We start from the raw sequence: 20,648 nt of genomic DNA, 5'->3' as shown, positions 1-20,648 counted from the left end.
AACACTTACATCTATATCTTCTCAAAAAGACTAAATTTCTCATTTAGTAGTTACTAGACTGCAGATTTCTATGCACATTCACATTTTCATGAATACGACCAACGAAATGGAAGTTAAATATGAATCTTGTCTCCCCATAGAAGAAAATATTATAAAATGTATCTTAGATGCTTTGTATATTTTTACAAATTATGTGTAATTCTGTACCATTCTGCAAACTTAAATTTCTCATAAATTCATAAACGTCCGCAGTTTAATAATTATCCATGAACAAATTCTAAAGGACTCCCTGTGTTGTTGATGCCTCAGGGTGATGTCACCCCTTAGTGTACGTCCATTATGTAATAATGCGCAAACCTCAATGGCTTATCTGACAGTTACATCGCGTCAAAACTGTAACCACGGATGACACAATAATTCAACCATCCCCAGCCGTTCACTGGCGCTAAATTCAAAATACAAACGACAACGCACTCAGTCGAATAAAAGCAACAGATTCCCCATGAATAATTCAGGGTTCGTTTCACGGCGGCTTCCACCACCTAGCCCTTGCCTTCATCCCCTCATGACTGTCTCCCAGGCTGGGTGGATTTGCGTCAGTCGATCGTTGTTTTCGTCGGCATTTTTGTTTCGCCCACGATACGCATAAGCAGACGCTCGCTAGATTGCCTCGAGTGGTTACGCAAACACCAGTTTCCCCAGAAAAATCGAGACCCCTGTCGTTGTCTTTGCACTGTTCTCAGACACTTCAGTAGCGTGAACCTAACCCATTCCAAATTGTTCACTGAACCCCCGCAAATGCGTTCTTCCGTGGAAACGACTGAGTGTGGATCAGAAAGCCACGAGGCCTCACTCCTCTTCCAAGTAACTAAATAGTTATTTTAACACTGTATCAGCATTTTAAGGTGTAGACGTTATTACTCTCTTGAAATTCTCTGTAGAAACTAAAAAGAAACTAAACTCGTAACTGATATGGTGGAGTCACAGCATTTATAGTATCTCACTCTGAATACTTGTTGCGTAAAATAACAGTGAATCATTTAGAGATAATAATAATTTGAAAAGCTGTGAATTTTCTGTTTATTACTACTAATCATTTTTAATAAAAATAAAAACTATGAGATGACATTTTAGAGATATTGAGAGGGAAGAGAGAATTTTTATAGATTTTTTAAAAGCCTAGAACATCGAACAAGTCTTTGATGGAGGGATTAAGTCTACCTCCAGCAACAATCTTAATAGAATCATTAAGGAGAATCATTAACACATATGACAGACTACTTGATTTATTGGTTGTAAGAAAGTTTCTTTTAGGTGGGTTTCAAGAGAAGGGCCACCCTTCGAGACGTCGCCCGACGTTGACACAATTAATGTTCGAGGATTGCAGTCCGCTTTCTTAATGTCAGCAAGGAAACGGCTCGTTACTCGCTACGATGATCATTTGCCGCGAAATTGCATGTGATTATAATGATTATCGTGTGCGTCGGCTACCTCTCTGATGCTTTCGATACTGCCCCTTCATCTTAGGTCGATTCAGCCGAGTTTGACATTATTAATAAAGGGAAATATTTGTAGTAGATTGAGACCAGCGTGTTTTGGACGCGACAAGATCAATACGTAATAAAATGTTTAACGATTTTGTAATAACTTCGAAAAAATTATAACATAAAAAAATGAAGCTACAATTTTCTAATATTCTCAGAACTTTTTATATTTATTAGTTTCTTTTGAATTAGGGATTAATAATTCAGTTATTACTGTGCAATATTCTCTAATCACTTCTAATTTGTGCCAGACAACTTCACAGTACTTTACACAAGAACTTGAAGCATGTTCTAACGTTACAGAAAGAGTCGATTCATGGAAACCAAGTTATTATCGTGGTTGATCATTAATACCAATAATACCATGCGATAATACTGAAAATAAACAAGCCATGACGTTGCATAATGTCATTCTAATGACAAACTTCAGTATAGTTGTGTTTAAGACAAATACACGTACACTCGGTTGCCATTCAAAGTTATTCTTCTGCAATACAAAACTTCATTCAAGAATAATTTACCATGACTTTCCAGCTCAATATCACGTTTAAAATTACCTCAATTAAACAAAATATCTTAAGTTCATATATTTAACTGTATTATAAAGTTTGGAAGTAAACATCTAATACATCTATATTATCCAATTATTAGATAGTGGTACAAGTGGTGAAAGGAAGTGATTCTACATGAAAAAATAGGTCGAAAATATACAATCAAAATTGTTGATATCGCGCTTCGTTTTTAAAAGTTAACTTTGATCTACGATCGAGTACAAGTGTACGAAAGTACAGTCTTGGGTGCTTGAAGAGTATACGGAGTAAGAACACTCACGGTCTGACCATTGACTTTCTCTACTGCAAGGTGGAAATATTCGTCTCTCTCCGTTTACCTCTTAAATGCTTAAAACTGTACTTCAGTACTTTCGTCCTCGACTAAAACTCAAAGTCAGTTTTCTTAAAAATGGAGCATGATATAAAAATTTCTTTTATTTTTAGGTCAAATTACCATTTTTTCACTTGTATCACTAGTTCTGAAACACCCTACATATGTACCATAAAATACAAATACTAAATTATCTATGCAAGATTAAAAAGTCACTGATGTTCGCTCAATTTACACGTAAAATTAATAAATAATATAAAAAATGTAACTTGATGCATTCATATACCATAATACATGCATACCTATGTAACATAACTTAAAAGTCACTAGTGACTAATAAACTGAAGTGGCATCTAATAAACAAACGAAAACAAACACATATAAAATCAAAATTCCATTTACGAATGCATTTACAAATCATACACGGTAAAACATTAATATTGCGATTGACGATAAAACGACGACCACACGATACGGCACGCGACCTAGTATCTCCCTTTTTCCGTACCCCACCACTTGGAGCTATTGATTACAGTAATCGACCAATCCTTCGGTCCCCTTTTCGCGATCCCTTGGCCTCCCTTAAGGCAAGAACCGGTACCAAGAGATTTACGTAGAAGAAACGCGATCCTCCGGGGTATAAGCAGGCCAACGTTTATAAGTCGGAATGGGATTTTAATCAGGACGATAGACGCCGACGAAGTGAGCCGAACTTGTCCGATGTTATTAATTCTTCCGAAAGGATCCAGCCATTTGGTGATTGACGTCGCGTGACCGTCGACCGCGTCGCTTATGTAATTTCACGTAGAATCCTCCAGGGTTGCGAGCAGGATAATGGCTATCCGGAAGCCAAGGACAAGACTGACTGAAACGGCGGCGTGTTGCGAGCACACGGTGCGGAGGAGTTTACTGTGACTGTCGAGCTCCATTTGTTTCGACAATTTTGCTGTTTCTTTTTAACGAAAATCGAGAAACCTTTAGAAAGCATCGTGGAATTGACGAAGTAAGAAAAAGGGGTACGATTCTACGTAAGATAATATCAAAATAATTGCTTTCAAAACTCTTCAATAAGCTGTCCCTAACATACCCCATTATAATCTAATTCGAAACGATTCCCATCGTCATTCATATTGTTTCAGGCAGGCTATATGAAGCCACAATCGACTAATGCTTGCGAGAAGAAGATGGAGGAAGATCGAACAATTTCAAATATCTTGTGCCCTATTGTATAGATAGTCAAAGGGTTATAAATTTAGGTAAAAAGGTACAGTCTTGGATGTCCACATCCCAGATGTTGAGGGCACGTGCTCAGTGGAAAGCAATTTCTGTGACGAGTTCCAGAAATTTTCTCTTTCCTATTTTACGCTAAGATTTCCGAAGCACAGTTATATCACGGGCTACCCTTTGTCTTAACTCTAACAATAGTAGATTTTTAGCCTATCTTCCCACACACTGAATTAACCAATAGAATTTAGCTATAGTCCACCTTTGAACATTTTCTTGCGCAACAGACAAATTATGCTGAAATTCCTACAGACTCTTGGATAATTCACTTCAAATAAATACAGTTTTAAATACAAATAGTGATACAATATTAATTTGACGTACAACCGCGTACTTAGACGAGGCAACAAAAAGAATAGATTATATTGACACTTGTGAAGCTGTTAGTCGAAATACCGTGGTCCGCGAATAAACTTGTACGCTGACGCCATCGTTGCAGATATTTGTAAATACCCTCTGTAAACAAAGTCGTAATATCGCCTACAAAGTCGAGGTCCCACGTGTTTCAAATTTGTGGTTCCACGTGAGGCGAGGTATATCGAATCGCGAACTGCGAATGCGCAGGACACGGGTGGATCAAGAAACCGTGGACATATGAGATCCACGGTACGAGCCACTTGTCGGCGGCTCGCAACAATATTTATGCCCTCATCAATTCCACTCAATGATTACCAGCACCTAAAAACGGTAACTCGTGAATCCTCGAACTGAGAAAGATTTGGTCGCTGCGTGGCTTGACCCACCTTGACCCGCTGCCACGCGGCGTCTGGCTCTGCGCCCGACGCAGCGTCTCAAGACATGAGGACGCAATAACACGCGTCTAACGCGCGTAAACAGTGGAATATCGGATGACAGTACCTGGTCTGTCGAAAGGAGCGACTCTCCTCGGCGCCGTTTGTCCCCTGGCGGGGTGGAATTGCTGTTGCTGGTGTGACGGCGGTGCCTGACCAGACTGTAACTGCAGATGGTACTGTTGCGACGTGGAACATTGTCCAGAGGTATTCGCCGTGGGCGCTGCCAGCGGTTGCTGTTGATACTGACTCGTCTGATACTGATTCGGGTGACTCGGATGGTGGAAATGGGCATGGGAGTGAGAATGCGAATGGGAGGGAAAATGGGGGTGCGAATGGGGGTGCGGATGAGAGTACGGGGCGCACCAGGTGTAATACTGCTGCCAGGAAGCAGCGGCGTCCACATTTGCCATTCCATCGCCTCCTTCCTCGCTCCCCATTCGAGACCAAGACCAAGAATCCGTTTCAGATGCCAGCTTACTTCTTCACTTGTGTTACTGGTTTACAATCTCTTGGATTAATTGTTCACTGAATTCTTCTGTTAATCGTTTATTGAATTCTCCCACCTCTTGTCGGTTGTCCACTGCTTACTCTCCTCCAAGACACTTCTGGAGAGTTCAAGGTATCTCACTGACCGAGGGCATCGCGGTGACTTTGGTCGTAACGGAAGTTACCGGATCTTGGAACAGAGATGAGGAATGTTCGCTCTGTCCCTTCGACAGTCTAATGACGAATTGTTTTAATACAGACTACCTGTGTATAGAGTCGACCTGAAAATTCACCGATCAACAGTGAGTTTGGTGTTGTGAATTCGTGTGTAGTCGGTGTTCAGAGAAGTCGTGAGATAATTGTTAACCTTCGTAATATTGATGGTTCGAGTAATCCACTCGGGCACTTTAGGAAGTGAAGTCATTAAACTGACATCGCGAGATTTTTATAGAGATTTAAGGAATAATTTTTTGTTCATAATTAACACTCATTGTTATTCATTGTTTTTTCTTTATTTATTATGGAACAACGTCTTTTTTAGTCCTACGATTTCAATTCGTAAAGTGTTCGAACATTTGTGTAATATCAGAATTCGAACATCTTCGATTTTTTTTCTAATATTTAAAAAATAGTACTTACAGCTGTTTTTTATACTGAGTACCTACACATGTACTATACTGTAGTATGGTGAAATATATTTTTGTGGCTCGTTACGTAATTATCGAAATATTGATCTTACAAATAACAATTATACTGCAGACCGAATATTAGTGTTACTGTATTTGTTGAGTAATTAATTGATTTGTATCTTTCTCTCGTGTTGAAAGTATCTTTCACGCATGCAGCACTGCAGGAATCGTAAAGTAATGAGTTAACGAAAGTGAGAAGCTAGCAGTTAACGAGAGACTCTAATCCTATTCCACCCTAAACTAGCAACACAAAAGAGCTTGCAAGACTTCAATTTATGTAATAAAAATGAACGATAATTTAGCGTACTCTCTATCTATCATTGGATGAGCAGAGGAAGCCAGTGGTCATTTCTAATATTTTTCAAGAAAAACCAATAGAATCTGCAATGAAGAAAACTATTTCACAAAAAGGAAGGTAAAGGATCCTGTGCATCTCAGAATATTAAGATTCGCACGTTTGATTGTGGATTATTATGTCAGTTTTAATCAAAGCGTGTTCTCGAGAAACGAGTCGCCAAGGACCCCTGTGCATGAATTAAGGTCTCCGAAGAGGATCGAGAAACAATGCGCACGTTGTACTGCGATCCCACCTGCCCACGCCGCTTTCGTAAACGCGCGATTATAAATTTTTCATGTCGACAAAGCGTCATAGCTTCAATTAAAATCGAATCCAAGGAACGCCAGCGACGATTATGGGAAGATATGCATAAACGTAAATAGAAAAGTTCTTAGCTCATTAAAACGAGTACGAAATGATTTTAGGGTTGACCTGTTTCTTTAATTACTCGATATCTATAACATCTTTCGAAGAGAAATTACGAAATGTCTCATCCACTGTAATAACACAGTAAATATTTGCAAAAACACTAATTACTGATCCTGCTTTACGAGAAAACTTGTTTGATCCTTAATTGATAAGATGAGATCCTACACACATGAAAATTATTTTTTCAAATTATACAGTTATCTGCGATAACTATTAGAAAATAGTGCTTCCCCTACGAGAAAACTATCCCAAATTGAAAACATGAAATTTTTGAAAAGACCGAAATAAGCATTTCTAGTGAAAATTATTTAATCGTAACAATATGATGCATACGTCAGCTAAAATTTATTCAAAAATCTATTGTGTCAAGAATTAGGGTACGTGTGTAAATACTATCAGTTGATCTAAATTTTCATAAATTTTCATTTATTTAGATAGTAAGACGAAAAGAGTCACACTTCTAATTCACTCAGTTCTTGGATCCTCTATTCAACTGATACATACAATGAATTTCAGAGACACAGAAAACTGCCGAATTCAGTAACCCAAAACCAACAAGGCTGGGTATGACACCTCTACAAAGTCTGTGTATATCCACATGAATTTATACAAAGGGATTTGCTACTATTTTGAACTGCTAAGGCGTAAAAAATAAATTAAAAGTGTAGTACAGTGCAATTGCTTATGTACACAATGTTTTTAATATTTATATTTACAAAATAGCGGTATTATCGTAATTTAGTAGCTACTAATCAGAATGTAACCAGAAATTATGCGAAAATTTTCAAATTAAACAATTACTCGAGTATTTAACTCACTATAGAGGGATTCAGTAGATCTTCAAAATCCTTTTAACCATTTGCAAACATTCCATTACGTGCTTTCACATCCTTTCTTTACGATAAATTGTCCTCCTGTACATATTTGTCGATAATGAACCACCATATATACCATATATTATAAATAAAGCAGCTCACAAATTTATTCCAGGAAATTCAAACGCGCAATCACGCGAGAAACCCACTATACTGTTATTGTAGATCGAAAAGTGTACCACTGTAACTCGAGACACCTCAACATGAACAACAAAAACTAAAGAAATACTGAAATTCACGCTTCACGTCTCAGAGGGAGGTCGCAACTCGCAAATCAACCACTATGCATAAACAAAACAATAATTCCCCATACACAAAATACAGAAATTCACGCGAGAACACATTCCCCCAAAAGCTGCCTGAATTCTGCACAAAAAAAAAACATTCCTCTGCACTCCAATTGCTCATTTCTCCTTTGAAACCACACCACTGCCTCCCTCAACGCGCAAAATATTGCGGCAACCATGAACCCTCGAACACCTGATCAGGAAATTTCTTCTTCGACAAACAAACACGTCTAATCTCAGTATTTACGAACAGCGACAACTCCTCGTGAACAAATCGACGAGCCACTGTGCCTGTGTATGTACCTCAGCGTCTACGTCCATATGTACAATGGTGTCTCTGTGTGTGTACGTATGTGTGTGAGGGTGTGCATCTGCATATAACGTATACAATGGCATGCCTCTACGCGTGTACGTATGAATGAGCATTAGAGCGCAAACATTCCCCTTCTCTCTTACGTTCCTTAAAGAGAACGATCCGAAAACTTGTCGCGAGAGGCGCGTACCGGAACGGTCGTGGAACGTCGCGGCCGCGTAGAGCCTGAAGAGGCTCGAGGATGACTGAGAGGAACAGGTTCCTCTCCTCCGCCTCCTCGAGCAAAAGAGGGTTGAAAGCACGAGGCACGACGGGTGAGCGGAGGGCGATGCTGGGGGGATGGTGGTCCCCGGTCCACGTGCACCAGGAGGCACGTTCCTCGGTCACGTGTATGCCCGTATCTCGCTCGAAGAAATGCGTCCGCCGTTCCGTTCCAGTTTATTTCAAGAAATTTGACCGAGTCGAGTAGTCACTCGGGTCAGAGTATTCTTCCTTCGAATAAACGTAATATTAGGCTTCGTATCGAACGATCGACACCGTTCAAATTACATTCAGGACAGAGGTATGCATCATTTTTTTTTCGTTCTGAGGCAAGTAGATTGACTCCCATGAGCCACGGAATAGCCTAGTTTTGTGATATCTTAGTTGTAGTCTTTATTCTTAGTCCTTTTTTGCAGAGAGTGGCTTGTAGATATGTGGCTCTAGTAGTAGGATTTTCTAGAGTTAAAATAGTAATGAACAGTTGTAATAGAGTGAGAGTCCCAATTACTGTGTGCTAACTGATTATATACTGTGTCCCCTCTCCTCTCTCTATTTTTCATGTAACAAAATGTATAACATTATTTAATATTTGGAGTGACTAGTAACCTGGCGATGAATGTGTTCAAAGTATATGGACATATTTTAATCCACTTTCTGTTTTCAAAGGTTAAGCTGCTATTTCTTGCAATGATATGCTTAATACATCATGCATGGCATCTTTTACATAGTTAAACCAGGTAAAACGCTCCTTTTCAAGACTCATTAACTATATCAATCTAACGCCGGTACTTAGGTACTAGACAGAAACTTCGAACTGATAATCACAAGTTGAAATCAACCTTCATCAAATGAAGGTGTTCTCACTGAAGTCTACTGTTCCCCAGAATCGCTAATATCAAACCGATCGCTGGCTGGAGTCGTATAATAATAACAGGACATTTGGAAGTCAATTTTGTCCGCATCGTTAGAGATTATGAGCTATCCCGCAGATCTTCAGCTTTAATTAGCGTGTCACGTCGCGTGGTAGCGCAATGAATAATGCATATTGAAATTAATCATCGACTAATTGATACTCCAGCTCGAGGAGGCGAAGGCTGGTTTAATGGGACGTTCGATTATTGGAGCTCTATCATCGCGCGAACTTAAAAACACTCGCCTTCTTGACCAAAATCGAAATCACTGCTACAAACGGGCTGATCCAATTAATACCAATATGTCTTGAACACTGCTTATATTATACATAAGCGAAACCACGCTTAAATGTTGGAGACAATTCTCTGATAGATCACCAGAGAATTATCACACACAATTTATTCATTGTGTACAGAAGAGACAAGCCTCGAAAAACATTCTTAATCCTTCGACAAGAAGGCATTTTTACCTATAGTGATATGTGCCCTTAAAACGCAAAAGAAATTATATACAGTGTCCCTACATATAAGACATATGTTTATAAGAATTTCTTTTATTGTTTTTAGGTGCTGATTCAGCACTGCTGAACAGTCTTGTCAAATATCGGGACAAAATGTCTTCCAATACGTCTCAGAATCGAATAGTGGGGTTACCGCATAGTATTTAACTGCGTTGCCACTATTCTGCTCTATGATATCACTGGAAGACATTTTCTCCCTGCATCTTGCAATACTGCTGTCGAATCAATTCCTGAAGTATTGTCCAATTATTACGAGATTCCCTGTACAATTCAAAAGCTTATGTTTTAAAGGAAATAAAATAAAATAATTAATTTTCATTTAGACCATCTAACTTATTTAGTGCCATTTACATTTTACCATATTCTCAGTCCAAACCACTTACTTACAATACTAATAGGATTTTTACAATTTTCTCCACTGTCTAGTATACGTATCTATCTTTTACCACACAAATGCAATAGATCATAGCATTTTTCCTACATAAGCCAGCATCAAAATTTTTCCAGCCATTATCACTGCATCAGGCGATGTTTGTCGTGACTCTTTCTCACGCAGTTTCGCAGGAACGATGCAAATTATTTCACCACATATCAATTACGGCGTCATACCAACAATTATGCGTAGGCCGCTGACGCTGATCGCAATCTTACTCGCCTTTACGCGAGATCGTTTGTTCCCCGTAAATGTCACAGAAACGCAGCGTCGTTTCGTCCTTTGCTTCAGGAATTTCACTGTTTCCTGCGGTCGAAACGACTCGCGAGCGAACGTTTCGTGAAAAGCGATCGAACGTCGCAATGGGAGAGGATTCGGCATGAGGTGGCAATGGGACAGGAAATTGACGAAGGAGACGAGTTTTGAGCAGGGGACAGGGAGGGATAAGTCAGAGCCGAGGAGTACGTTGACCTGTATTGACCTGACCTGCGACAAGCTAACCGTGTGTCGACGGCTAAACTGTCGTATATCAAAGTAATCTTATGCGCGGATCATTGGGACTGGGGCCGATGATGTATGTATACAGGCGAGGAATTACGAAGAACAGCGTGGCGGGATGCGTTACGCAGTCATCGGTTGCTTTTCACTCGCGCGACCACGCCGCAGGCGTTCGTCTAATGCGGCACTTCATTTATCCTGGTTAATCTTGCATGTACCATTAATAAAACATTCCTGTCTAAACCATGGCGCAGCTACTTAACCGTATACGGAGTGTCCCATTTTAGTCTTTTCGAGGCTCGCTGGTGTTATTGGGAATAGAAATTAACTCGGTGTCTTCGCATTGCATCATTTATAAACATGTAATAAAAAGAACTTGAGTCACTGTTGGGTAAGAATTCCGTTCAAACCGAACAAGAACTCGTTTTGTAATTTGAAATGACCAAGAAAATAGTTTCCCATCGTTTGAATAAATCAGAATTGATCCAAAAGCAAAGTCGATGCGTTTCACATGAGCACGCTCTAGACGATAAAAAGCGACAATGTGAAATGATTAGGTACAGTGCCTCATCAAAATACATATAGTGAATTAAGCGAGACCCACTTAAGTGTGCTGTGCAATAACCTTGTGAGTCTAACCAGTCAAATGTGTTCTCTACTACTTCGTTTAGAGACTAGATTTTATTTAGCCATATTTATTTTTTTTTAGCTATCACACGATTCACGAGTCCTCGTTTAGACGCACGAGAAGGATATCGTGATATTGTATGACAACTCCAAACGAAGAAAATCGTGGGTTCACTCCGTGGAACCGTCGATATCTACTACGAGACAAACGCCACCATGGGTTGCTAAGGGTTAAACGCGAGCGTCGATTCTCTCGGAACACGGAAGTCAATTGAAGGCCAGCGCTGAAGGATGATCTCATCCGTGTAGGGTGAAACAGCCCACTAATGCAATTTATATTTTAATCGACCTATAGACGACACCTTTATCTGTCGAACGCCAGGCGAAGGTTCACCCATCTGTCCCATCTCGACGAAAGGTATCGAGAGGGTGGGAGAAACAGAGAACGAGAAAACAAACACTGCTCCTGCTTCGTGTGTAGGCTGAAACCTAGCCCCTGTAAATATGGCGCGCGGTCGGACGGAAAATACACGGGGGGTTGCACAGGACGTTCATCAGTGTCTCGGACCGACTGCGATTGACTGGCCAAATTGTGCAAGCATGTTAAACGATAATAATCCCTCCACTGCGTTTACGATTTAGACACGGAAGACCAACCAACTTCTACAAACTTCCTATTGTTTGCCTGGGCCAATTGTGTCTATAAAATCAGTGGGAATCAAGGAGGATGAACGGAGATGAAAACGACTCCACGAGAAACAGGCATTTGTTGTTACAAAAACGTACGAATACCGAAGTAATGTATCAGTCAGGTACAGGTCTTAACCTTTACGTAACAGGGGTAGAAACTCGGTAACATTGTTTACCAAACGCCAATTCTCATTATCGAAAAAAACAAGGAAAGAAAATCGTCGAGCATGATTTTCCTCGGACTTCATCGTTCGCGTATCCTTCGATTAATTATAACCCTTCGGTTGAATAGTTCCTGCTCAGCGTGCAACCCCTCCTTAATTACTCGTTGACTCGATCGCAGTTTCGTTTCGCGATTGGGAACACGATGTCTTCGCAGAAACGTCTTAACTTAGCGTCGACCCCTCCAGTTACGCAACAGTCCGTCCCTAGCGTTAATAAAGCAGGTAGTTTCATTCTATACGCTTTGCATTTAATAGTTTCACGATCCTCCACCCCAGCGAGCCGCCCCCAGCAACCCCTGGGATCGTTTCTATCCAACGACCGCGATCACGTGCTCTGCTGCGTGAATCTGACACGTGGGAATCCCACTCCCGATATCGAACCATCCTGTATGCTCGAGATATTTCCGAGTTAACCGAGATACATGCTCGCGTCTCCTTCATACCCCGCTTCTTCGATTTTATATAATACGAATACCCACTCGCTAGCAACACCGCCACCCTCGGTCCCACGTTTTTCCCGCGTATTGGCAGCGGTTCGAATCGGAACCACCGATTCGTGGCCACTGTGTACCCTTTTAGGAACAATGACTGTTCAATGAAACTGGTCAATGGAAGATTTCCAAGTTTGGAAGCGTCTGGTTTGAGGAATGCTCGATTTGGAAATGGATGGATTTTCGACTATCTCGTCCTGTGTTCAAGAAATCGTGAATTTTTACGAAACAGCTGAGCAGAAAATATAGAAGCTTTTGCTCGTGGTTTCACGATAGGTCCGTGACTAATTACGTGGGAAAGTATCACGTGCATTAGGCAGTATTGTAGCCCGACGTCCTTGCAGCATTCACAGCGCATTTTTCCATTCCCGTTAAATACCACGCGACGTGCAGGATGAACGCACAGCATTTATAGAATCTATGCCAATTAACAAGGCGGGTTAGACCAACTCTAGAAATCGATTTAACACTTTAATGAAGATCTATCGCCTTCGGGTTGGCTATCAACTTCAATATCGATATCGTCGCTGATGAAAAATGTTTCTCGCGCAAGACATATTTCATTCGCAACGAATGCAGTGAAAAGGTGCGTTTAATCCTCGATCAATCTCTGAATCTTTTTTTGACCCAACAGGGCTTTTTATGTGTTTTAACAGCTTTCTTGTTATCTAATAAAATTAACGTAAATCAATTGTTAATATCTGCATGTATCCTGATTTCTTGATATTATATTAAAAGCTCATTACAGTAAAGACTGTATCGCATAAACTTTTCAAACGAATTGTTGCTGAGTGAAAGGTACAACCTGACGAAGGAAGAAGAATGAGGGATGAATGTGAAGAAAAAACGATTTAATGAATTGTGTGTTCCTAGTCAACTCGATTAAACTAATCCCGCTGGTGTGTACCATTTTATTACGGCATTGTAAGGAACAATTGTTTTCTCACGTGTCTGAAAAACTGATTGCCAATGATGTCACGTCCGGGGAGCGACCTTCGCGGCAGGCACGTCCGGCACCGAGCCTTTTCCATGCAGAATTTAGAAAAATGGGAGACTACGATGCGGCGAACGGTTCGACGGAATCTCTCTCAGACTTCTCTTTGCCTCGATCCTATTGCTCTCGAGCTGCGATATCGATTGATCGCCGTTCAGAGTACAACCACGGCCGCTCCTATTCTCTTTCAACAACGATCGATGCCACAACGTAGATCAAGCATTAGACCAATTAACTTCATTTTTTTTTCCTCGTGGAATTCGAAACCCTATTTCTTTTAGGAATAAATTTGAAGGGTACTAAAAAATCTAATATTTTAGAGTCTTATTATTAGTAACAGGATAACAACTATAAACACAAAGCGCATTTGGATAAAAGAATGTTATTTACGTGTAAGTATATAACATTCTATATTTTAGAAATATATACTCCCACAATTTCTCGAAGGATGAAAAAAATTGGCGAAAATGCCACAGTAGTTAATTACTCAATGAATGTGTGTAATCGAACAACTTATTGGGAAAATTACTGCATAAATATTATAAATTATAGCGTTAACGTCTTATACTGCAGTGGTATTGATTTATTTTCTTTCTCATTTGAATATCTATAATGAATGTACTTTGCGTAATAAATAATTAACGACTGATTTCACAAGTTTATGATTACTTTCTTCAACCGTAAATTTTTTTAAATAAACATGTGTTAGGAAAATCATCCCTTTAAATAAACAAATAAATAAATAAATAAAACTACATACTTAGGTTTACCTCCATGACCATCAATTTCTAAATACGTTGTCGATTATACGTTTATTACGTGGCGATCTTAACTTCGACTAAAGTTACTTTCATCAATGATATTTTCATTAATTTCATTAATTTCACAGTACTTTTTGTTATAATAATCTCTATTAATCCTTAATTAACTCAGAGACACATAGATTAATATTATTTATAAGTGCAGAAATAAAGCTACCATTTCTATATGACTAATAAATTATTAAAGAACGTTTCTACACAGTTATAAAGAAATACACACACTCACACATACACACTACCCTCTCGGTCTGTCATTTCTATAACTTTCTTATACATATTTATTTCCATCCCTGATTTTAGAATACCTTGTTCATCTATTGTCATATACAATCGATATCTTGCCGTATATACATATAAACGATTTCGCTATATGTGGCTGGCTAATATAATAACCAGTGAATTCTGGAGGCATGGCCTTGCGAATCGCAAACGTCGCCGCTGGAACTCGTTCCCTGCGACGTCGTCACTGTTGCGTAAGCTTTAGGCATCTCATTCAATCGGGTTTTCTAAGTGTTACATCTGAGTCACCCTTGCGTTATGATTTATCGTGAACAGGTATCAGAAAATTACCAGCCTATCAATGCATTCTGATGTATCAAGTGGACGCTTGTAACAGTGCATTTACAAATGATAAACTTCTTTAGTAAAAATACAGCCCCAGGCCACTTGCAGAAATTTAACAGTCATGTTTAAACATTTTAGTAAAACTTCTTCACCTTAAATACTAATATTCTTACATACCCTAATATCTATAACAAGAAGATACAATACCACAAAAATTCTCTAGAATATCTTAGCGTAACCTGTCGCCAGAGTGGCCACAAGACAGTGCAGCAACGTAATAAAGAAACTAGGAAGAAGTTCCAATCGTTTCTAAGTCGAGAAGGAATTGGAGAAGTACTTCGTGAATCGTAAAGGGACAAGGGCTCGCGAGGAATGTTATTTGGAGATTTCTCGTTTCTTGATGCAGTAAAGGCCAACAGACTAACGATCTTACGCGCGTATAAACCTCGTATATACCAACCGAATGAAGCTGCGCGTGCCTTTCGCTTCCGGTTCACCGATCTCTCCGTATTCGTTAAGCCGCCTGCGCCTTTTCTCTGTTCCCGACATTTATGCGACCACTTTCGCCTGGCCAGGTCTGGCCTCGTCGCGCCGTTTCGAATTCATCCGTCGCGGCTGATACGACGACCATGGACCACGAGATTTTGATCATGATGGTGCGTGCTAACCTCTATCTCGACGTTGCTCTTACGATGGATGGATCTTGGTTTCAATGGCGTCGGTCTCGGCGTTGCAGAGTTATCTGTGCGCCAAATATGTTACATCTAAAAACACGCGATAACACTATTCTGTATGTTATCATTACATTGTTACGAGCCATCCTTGCGCAGGTCCTACGCGTTCGTAGTTCCAGACCCGACATATTTCACTATTCTGTTATCCACTACGACTTTATTTACCGTATTTACACTATTTATAAAGATCGAGCGTAAACCAGTACTGCACATCAGAGCTGTCGATCGCTGACTGACTACTTGAAAGGTGAAATCGATCTTCCTCGATTCTCTTCTTTCGTCTTCTCCTGCGAGCACCAGTGGACTATGAGAATATATCCACCCATTTATACCTATTTAAACCCTATAGTTTGTATGTTCTCTTGTAGGGCCCACATTTCCCTAATATGTCATTGTTTACAGTGAATTCGTCATTTTGGTCAATCGTCTAACACATTGTACGACTGAAATTGTGAACATGAGCATTACAATACGCAGTGCCTCGTTAAACAGCGGCGACGTTACAGAAATCTTCGAATCTGTTCGTATTTCATCGAAAGCAACTTAAACCATAAAGCTCGTTATATTTAATACGGCAATTCCTGCAACCAAAGCCCGGCAATTTAGAATCATTTGGACGATCAGTTTGCGCAGGAACTCACGTTAGCCGGCTAACAATAAACAACGTCATGACGGATGTCGCACGGATGAATGCATCGTGTCCGGTACGCGTGTCCTTGCGCATTCACGGAGCTATTCGTTTCGTGATATCCTGCGAGGAACAGTTTTCACGAAACAAATCGGTCGTTTCGATAAGGAATCCTGTTTCGCAAAGGATCACTCGCAGTTAGCACTACCTGTGGACGTTTAACTCGAATTGAGCTTCGACCACATGATGGTCGAATCGATACCTAGGGTAAAGGATCCATTTTCCATGCACGTCCCAGTTTCAGGACACTAAATGAATTTTTTAAAAATTTCGTGTTAGTTTTTGTAGCAGACATGTAGAGAAAATCTGAAATTTTATTTAAAAAGATATAACGATTAAATTACTTCATATTTCTTTCTAAATGTTTCACAAATTAATTTAATATCTGGAGACTGAAATGGGCATGGAAACTGGGTCCTTTATCCTATGGCAGTTTTTACTGGAGAAAAGTAAACCGAATGTAGAATTTGAAGAGTAATAAAAATAAAGGCAAGAAGAAAGCTTGGACCCTCTTGGTTCCATTGTGAATTCATATATAGTGTTTGAAATTATGCTATGTTATGTTATAATACACACCACTTCAAGATCGTTGTTTTTCATTCGTAAAACCGAAAATTTTGTGTAAATTGACGACGTCTGAAGTTCTTCTTCTTGTCCCGTCGATTCACACATACGCTGATGGTAACTTCCCGATGGCGCCACGAATTCTATAAACCTGTGCCAGATGCCAGCAGAGTCTGGCTCTGGTTGTGCTGCTCTCTGTAGGAGATCCCACAAACAAGTGGAAGAAGCCCCTTTTTATCATAATCTATCGTAGCAGCGATACTTTTTTCGAATCTTGTCTATTGAATTTTTCCTCTCATATAGATAACTGTAACCTAAACTAATATTACACTTAAAGAAGAAAAAGAAAACAAGATTGCATTCAAAAGATCTCTTTAACTTGAATATAAACCTAAATAATTCTGTTATTTACCAGCAAATTTTACTCTGATCTCCTTCATAAACCATTGCGTTGCTAACCTAAACGCCATATACCGTCACGGAGGAGGAAAATAGAAATGTATAGATGCAAAGTACGTGATCGGTTTACATGATAGGAAAATACTGCATTTCTAAATGTCAGACAAACTATGCTAGCCACGTTTTCCTTCTAATACGGTACATGGATTAGGATTGCGTCCATCCGCGTAATTCAAATAAATATGTTGGACAACTGCAAGGAAAGTGACACAACTTGAAAAACTTGGTTTTTTAATTAAAACCATGAAGAAGTTTCATGAACACCTTTCTATCAATTGCAAGAACTTTAGTAACTGAGTTTCAGAAACAACAGAAAAAATTCAAGATCATTCAGCTTTATACGATTTAGAAAATGTTTAAAATCGTTCGAAACTCGAAGACATATTTGGCCATTATTTCTTAAAATTTAAATAGATAAATAAAAAGAACTTTCTGCTCTCTCTACACCTTCAGGCATAATTTAATCTCTGTTCTTTCTGCTTAATCTGTTCCTCTAACTGCACTGTTTAATTTATGTTTATGTTACCTGAAAAACGCAAGTACTTTTCTGAATTGTGTCACTTTTATCGCGATTGTGCGATGTAATAAGATATAACTGAATCATTCGAATAATCGTAATTCTAGTTGAACGTTGCTGTTGAAGACGTATCATGCAAGATCCGGCGAGGCAGAAAGATAAGCATAATTGTGGATATCCGATTGCGATCAATAACGTCGGCCCAACATGGAAAATCAGATCGACAGATCTGCACGAGTGGTTGAATTTATGCACGCTTGTTTATCTTGGGTACAAGAGACCGCCGCTTACGCTTAGTGTCAGCTAATAATCCCTTAAAGTATTTTTTCCTCGATGCCAGTTCTCTTTGAAGTAAACAGTTATTTATGATATCGGATTTGCATGCGTTATATAATAAATCCTGTCTGTTGCGTTATCCTGTCGCGCTCATTACGCGTACAGCGTACGATCTTCGTTTGATTTTAAGCAAGAACGAACACTATTTTTTTGTGCAAACATGTAGTGATTAACATTTAAATGCAATATGTAGACTATAATGTATGTACTGATCTGATTGCCAAACATAAGTATGAAAATAACGTTGCGATAATAGTACTAATTACCGTTTAAGTATTTGAGCGGGAATTTTTTTTTACGATCATTTTTTATTCACAACTCAGCATTATAGAGATTCTAAACTACTTTACCGCATGACTCACCCTCAATTATTATAATTTTCTATCATATTCGCAGACATATATCGTATAAAACCAGTAGAAAAGAAATAAGACTTATCTAATTATGGAAGACAAATCGGCTGAACTAACTGAGACATGAAACAGTAATGAGTAAAGACGCTCTGTGAATGCTTAAGGAAAAAAAAGAGCAAATGAGATGCAAATAAGGCGCATCGGAATTTTCTACATTTAAATACCAAATATTCTAATAACTTAAAGGACACTGTAAAGCTATCGTTTGAGTTCAATAACTACCTCTATATATGAGCTGTTCATAGGTCAATATGATTAACTCCATTTTTTGAATTCTTAAACGCATTAACGCCAAAAACACTTTACTCCATACGTCTAATTTAACTGCATTTCGATAGACATGTCAGTGACATGGCGGGCAAGTCTCTGTCACAACTTTCAAATAGAACACGAAGTTCTGGTTGTAAACCCAGAGATTATAAACGGTAACCAAATAACCGTAAACGATTGAGGTCTCACAAGTAATTTAGGACAAACATATTATACAAGTAATATGTCTCAATTAATTTATTTTGATCTAATCGTCGAACTCGCCTTCTTATTTTTCCATCGCTCGGACAAAGATTGCGATACGTTTACTGAGATCCGCGCCAACGACGTACATAACTGGTAATCTGTAATTACTTATCTCTAACATGACAACCTGGGGAAATAATTACATAAGTAAGTAGCTTTCCGCATTTTTCCTGTTGATTTAATCAATCATTACCACCACATACATGTACTGAGAAAGAAACAGCTACCCTCCTACTTTGCTAATCGTTTAATAACCATAAAGAATTTCTACCAAATGCCCCACCCGCTTTTCTTTCCTTCACATACGTACAAAACATTAAATCTTTACTCTACGTTTCAGTGGCGGATCCAAAGGCGATTGTGGAACCCCTCTCCTCTCACAATTAATAATATCTACAAATATTATGTCATACTTTGAAAAATTTGTTAGGTAAAATAAGTAATGTAAATTTAATTATTTAAGCCATAATATTCGATAGAAATATTAAAATAAATATGACTAGCAAGTTTCAAAAATCGTGTAAAAGAAGGTTCAAAAATATAGGTACTTCAAACATTTCGACCACCCTCTGAAAGAGACCTCAAGAACCGCCTCTGATACGCTTGGATATTCCTATTTACGATTAAAAATAAATAAATAGGTTTATCAAGGATTACGTTTTGCTTTTCCTATCATTGTAATATAACAGAGAGGAAAGCATTGCTCATATTTTTACACCGTCACCCCGTACCCACCCCCTCTTCCTAAGTTGTTGATTTTTTGGACATTTTCAGATCCCCTGGGTCCAGAAATAGCAAAAATCCGATGACTAAATTCTATATATATGGATACTTGTATCTGTGTGTATGCATGTATCTGTGAACTAAGTTATCGGAATTTTATGAAGTTTGGTATTGAAGTTTTAAAAAATTTGGTCAAGCAGAAAAGGAGATATGATAATGAATTACTACATGTATCTCAAAGGTATAGAAGGTACAAAAAATTACACTCTATCAGATTTGTAACACGTTCCAAAAAATACAAAAAGTCAGTAAAGATTTTTCTCGAATACCCTTCTCCCCAACCCCAAAAATAAAAAATGTTGATTTTTCTTTCTGCCTACCAGTGAAATTAATTACACGCACAGTAGGTACACGCAATTTTTCGCAAGGGGGTGCGACTCAAACATCGCACGCGATTCGCAACACGATTTCGCTGAGCTTCGCTCGTCTCGCGCGACCGTGCCGATAATTCGTACCGCAATTTTTCGTGGTGCTCTCTAATTGCGTACCCAATTTGCAAGTCAAACAGGCGGAAGAGTACTATATTTACGAAGGCACGAGAAAACAGCGTCGGTGACGTCACTGTTTAAAGGTCTACCGTGCTGCTGCTCTCCTGACGCTATTCAGCTCCGTTTTATTTCTGCTGGCGGATCGTAGAGAAACCAAGAGACAAAGATCGAACAGGAGAGAGAAGAAAGTGGACT

The 20,648-nt window shown here is 39.1% G+C and overlaps 1 protein-coding gene across 9 annotated transcripts in view; it reads right to left on the bottom strand.

Annotated features, from left to right (window-relative positions):
* Window positions 1-20,648, bottom strand: part of LOC143179156 (thyrotroph embryonic factor) — a 102,335-nt gene that overhangs the window by 69,028 nt on the left and 12,659 nt on the right. For 2 of the 9 annotated variants that reach the window (XM_076378252.1, XM_076378245.1), the window contains exons 1-2: window positions 5,358-6,152; window positions 4,569-5,271 (exon numbers count right to left, since the gene is read on the bottom strand). The exons of 3 other annotated variants lie outside the window; for them this stretch is intronic. In XM_076378252.1, coding sequence (XP_076234367.1) covers window positions 4,569-4,941 — 373 coding nt within the window. In that variant the 5' untranslated portion in view covers window positions 4,942-5,271; window positions 5,358-6,152. Of the gene's footprint in view, window positions 1-4,568; window positions 5,272-5,357; window positions 6,161-20,648 lie in introns of those variants that run through there. 4 more of the 9 variants (XM_076378243.1, XM_076378241.1, XM_076378242.1 and 1 more) reach the window with 4 other exon arrangements.

This window comes from Calliopsis andreniformis, chromosome 5 (assembly GCF_051401765.1).
Source record: "Calliopsis andreniformis isolate RMS-2024a chromosome 5, iyCalAndr_principal, whole genome shotgun sequence".
Classification (NCBI taxonomy): domain Eukaryota; kingdom Metazoa; phylum Arthropoda; class Insecta; order Hymenoptera; family Andrenidae; genus Calliopsis; species Calliopsis andreniformis.
Note: the sequence above shows the minus strand (reverse complement) of the source record. Positions and strands in the feature narration are given on the sequence as shown.